The sequence below is a fragment of the Belonocnema kinseyi genome, chromosome 6, assembly GCF_010883055.1.
Source record: "Belonocnema kinseyi isolate 2016_QV_RU_SX_M_011 chromosome 6, B_treatae_v1, whole genome shotgun sequence".
NCBI lineage: Eukaryota > Metazoa > Arthropoda > Insecta > Hymenoptera > Cynipidae > Belonocnema > Belonocnema kinseyi.
The window spans coordinates 57,294,115-57,298,131 of record NC_046662.1 but is presented as its reverse complement, the minus strand read 5'-3'; the positions used below and the strand labels follow the sequence as shown (position 1 = coordinate 57,298,131).

At 29.7% G+C, this 4,017-nt stretch overlaps 1 protein-coding gene across 3 annotated transcripts in view; it reads left to right on the top strand.

The window, feature by feature from the left end:
* Window positions 1-1,308: 1,308 nt before the first annotated feature.
* LOC117174896 overlaps window positions 1,309-4,017 on the top strand; it is a 13,731-nt gene continuing 11,022 nt past the window's right edge. The window contains exons 1-3 of one of the 3 annotated variants that reach the window (XM_033364325.1): window positions 1,309-1,357; window positions 1,571-1,710; window positions 1,779-1,945. In XM_033364325.1, coding sequence (XP_033220216.1) covers window positions 1,628-1,710; window positions 1,779-1,945 — 250 coding nt within the window. In that variant the 5' untranslated portion in view covers window positions 1,309-1,357; window positions 1,571-1,627. Of the gene's footprint in view, window positions 1,503-1,544; window positions 1,711-1,778; window positions 1,946-4,017 lie in introns of all 3 variants that reach the window. The other 2 variants (XM_033364323.1, XM_033364324.1) reach the window with 2 other exon arrangements.

Below are 4,017 nucleotides of genomic sequence, written 5' to 3'. Positions count from 1 at the left end.
TGTACATTCAAACGATTAATTTTCAACAACAAAAAATTTTCACCAAAAAGACGATTCTTGAACAAAACAGTTTAATTTTCAACAAGAAAATGATCTTTTATTAAATTTGTTGATATAAACTTTGTCATATGAATATAATTTTTCTAAGATTTTCTTACCAAATTATAGGAAAAATTAAATATATTTTAGGACTCATAGAAGTTTGAAACAAATTAAACAATATTTTTAAAACTTCTAAAATTACTAAATATTCTTTAATCGGACTCGAACTATTCTTAAGGTTTTCTTAAATTATTCCAGAATATTTTGTTGGAATTTTGGAAACCTTCTATAATGTTTAAATATTTACTTAAAACTATTTTTTGAACAAAATTACTTTAAATTTTCTCAGGAATCGTGAGAAGATTCTTTTATTATCTTAAAACCTTTTCAGATTCTTGAAATACCTTCTTTTTCGAGATCTTCAAAAAACTACGTTCACTATGTTTTTAATTATTTTCTAATATTTCCAATGTTGAAAAAGATTGCTTTTAAATCCTTGAAATTGTTTTTTGAGCATTTCTATCAATATATTCAAACGTGATGAAATCTCTTGAAATTTTCTTTAAAAATTAATTTGTGTAGCAAAAAATCATTTTGCTTGAAAAGATTTTAAATATTTTTTAATTTTCTCTTAAAATTTAGTTTTAAAAATAAAACTTCATTTAAAATTTTCCCAGGAATCTAAGATAGATTTTTTATTCGTTTGAAACATTAGAAAATCGTTGAAAAGCTTCTTTTTGGAATTTTTAAAATTCTACGTTTCGCTATTTCTCTATTCTCTCGAAACTATTTTAGGAAGTCATTTGAAATGCTTTGAAATATTTGTCAATTTTCTCTAAAAATTATTTTTTCAAAATAAAAAATCATTTGAAATTTTCCCAGAAATCTTAAGGCAAACTTTTTATTATGTTAACACCTTAAAAACTCTTGAGAAACTTCCCTTTTTCTATATCTAAAAAAATCTATGTTTTGTTTAGAAATTTTCGAAATCTTCGCAGGATTTAAATTATTTTCAAATATTTTAAAAACTCCTGTACAATTGATTTAATATGGTTCAGGTGTTTCTAAAGAATCTTTTTGTCATTTTCAAAACATGTCAAAAATATAACGTAATTGTTGCCTTTATGAATAAAGAATCAAGTAACATTTAAATATTCTCTTTCAGAAATAAATGTTCACAAATAAAATTCCTCATTTGGAAAGTGTCATTTACAAAATTCCAGAAGGCTTTTCATAAGAAAGGATTGTTGCTAAAAACAACTGCTGATCCATAGAGAGAAAATTAAATTGAAAATATAAACGTCACTTGAGACAGGTTATTTAAAGTTTTTCAGTTCAAAGTATTAATACATTTATTGACAATGGCAAAACCGAAGAAGAATAAGAAAAGCAAAATTTTGATAACAGAAAAGAGCAATATTTCTGTGGGATCTGAACTTGAAGCAGAGATTAATGAAAAAGTTATTTTTTACATAATAAGAATAAATTATAAATTGATTAAGAATTCCATTTTTTTATTTTGATTCAGACTCCAATTATTACGGAAGCAAATAAAAATACTTTTCTAAGCCCTCCAAGGAAGTTTATGCCAACTTTACCAGACTGTTTTAAAAGTTTGATAAATCGACCCATAGAATTGGAAAACGAGGAACCTCTTCGAGTAATTGAGTAAAATAATTTATCTTCTGGATTTAAAATTTTAGAAAATTATAAATTAATATTTCAATGGCATACAGGATCTTGGGTGAAAATTTGGGAATTTCGGATTATAAGAGCAATATAGCAGCTTTTTGGTTCTTGGATACTCTAGCCTTACAAGTTTTAAAATACTGCATCAATTTTGACGGACAAAATCGAAGCATTTTCGTCAGTTGGCTTGCTGGTGCTATGAAGATCATCCAAGGTACATTTTTTTATTATTATAATTAATATCCTCCTCCTCCGCCTACGCTGGTTTTTAGTGGACAGCATTGTAAAATTAGGATTTAAAAATCATATTTATTTATTCAATTTAAAATTCCAACATACATCTACACTTACTTGCCCAATCAAAAATAAAACAAATAAAACAACTGAAAAATTTTAAACTGTAAATCTATAATATTAAAGAAATGTCGATTTCATATTTTCGAAATTTAACTATTAAAAATATAAGCAGGGTGGATACGCTGGGGCTTACATACATGGCGAACTTGATTGCTACCCGAATTGCACAACAGCAGGGAAGAGGCCATAGTACAGGGGCATTCTCATATTTCGCGTCTTTAAACTTGCATTCGGATCGGCCATTCGGTCAAGTCCGTGCATCTTTGGATCAAGTTTATTATAGTTTCTATGGTTGCGTTCGAAACTTCAAATGGGTACAAGTGTCAAAAAATATAGGTTATGTTATGTAGTAATTACAAATATCAAAAGTGTTTCGTTTATGAAGTGAGACTTGTGGACTGAGAAGTGAACATCAATTTTCTTCAGTCCCAATAACATTATGGAATGGCTGCCAAGTGACAAATACTATAAATTGGTAATAATATTGTGCGCTGCTTTTAGTGGGCGGAGAATGAATTGTGTTTAACGCTTATTTGCGGCACAATTATACACAATTATATGCGAAATTTTTAAATTGACATTACGTACAATTACTTACAGCGATTTGGGTAAAAAGTAGAATCCGAACATAGCCTTGAAATAATGACAGATTAGCCCCCGGCATGTTTATTATACATTCGATTGATTACACAGGCCGACAAATTTTAAAGCTAGAGACGAGACCTAACATTTTTGAAGGATTTTGATGCGCTGAATCCGAATCCGAGCTCACAATTGCTCCTGTATGTCAGGTTTTCAAGATAACCTAACCTAAAAGTGCAAAAGACGCGTTTTTAGCTGTTATTGAGGTTATGTAACCGAACAAGAAAAATATTTACCACAAAAGCTAATATGGAATTTGAAAGTACTAATCTTCCCCTTTCAAACCTACTTTGATTTCCTAGGATATCTTTATTTATCACCAAAATATTCTCATAGTCAGGTGGGTTAGCATGCTTGTGCATCAATGTGCAAAGTTTGGTTCCAAACGACTGTACGCTTTTTTGTTGGTATTTTGTGCGAGATCCTTTGTTCTTTTTTAAAGCCCTAAATTGTAGCTGCCATATTGGATCTTCTAGGGGTTATAACAAAAAACTGACACCGGCAATAGAAAGGGCACCCTCGAAAACCCCTGAGATAATATTTTGAAGAAAAATTATCGAACCGTCAGCAATAGAGAATGCGTTGTATAAATCTAAACACCTCAGCGTTATTAGGTTAAAAAGCTAAAATAAAAAATTTCAAATTACAATATTTTGGTGAAAAATAAAGATATCCTAATAAATACAAGTAGGTTTGAAAGGAGAAGATCAGTACTTTTAAATTCCATATTATCTTTTGTGGTAGGCATTTGTCTTGCTCCGTTACATAACCTCAAAAACAGCTAAAAAAACGCGTTTTTGCACTTTTACGTTCGGATATCTTGAAAACCTGACGTACATGAGCAATTTTGATCTCGGATTCGGATTTAGCGCATCAAAATCCTTCGGAAATGTTAGGTCTGCTTTCTGGCTTTTGACTTTTGTCAAATTTTGTCGGTCTGTGTTATTCTTCACTAAATAAATGTAATGTGGTTTTGTATGTTTATTACTGACAGTGTAGGCAGTAATAATTTGAACAATAATTACTCAATAATAAGTTAGCAATCATTACTTAGTAAGAATTGTAATAAGTACCACATTATTTCTTAAATTAATAGCTGATTTCCATTGTTTTTTTTCACAGATCGATCATAGATGAAAGACACATTAGGAAATGCAGATGGATTCAGTGAATTTCAGCTGGTTCATTTTAATACAGTCTGTCAAGTTAAAGCGTGGGTGGCTTTACTCGCAGTCGGTAAGGTGTATCGACATGATTTTGGTGTCAAAATATTAAGAAGAGCTCCCT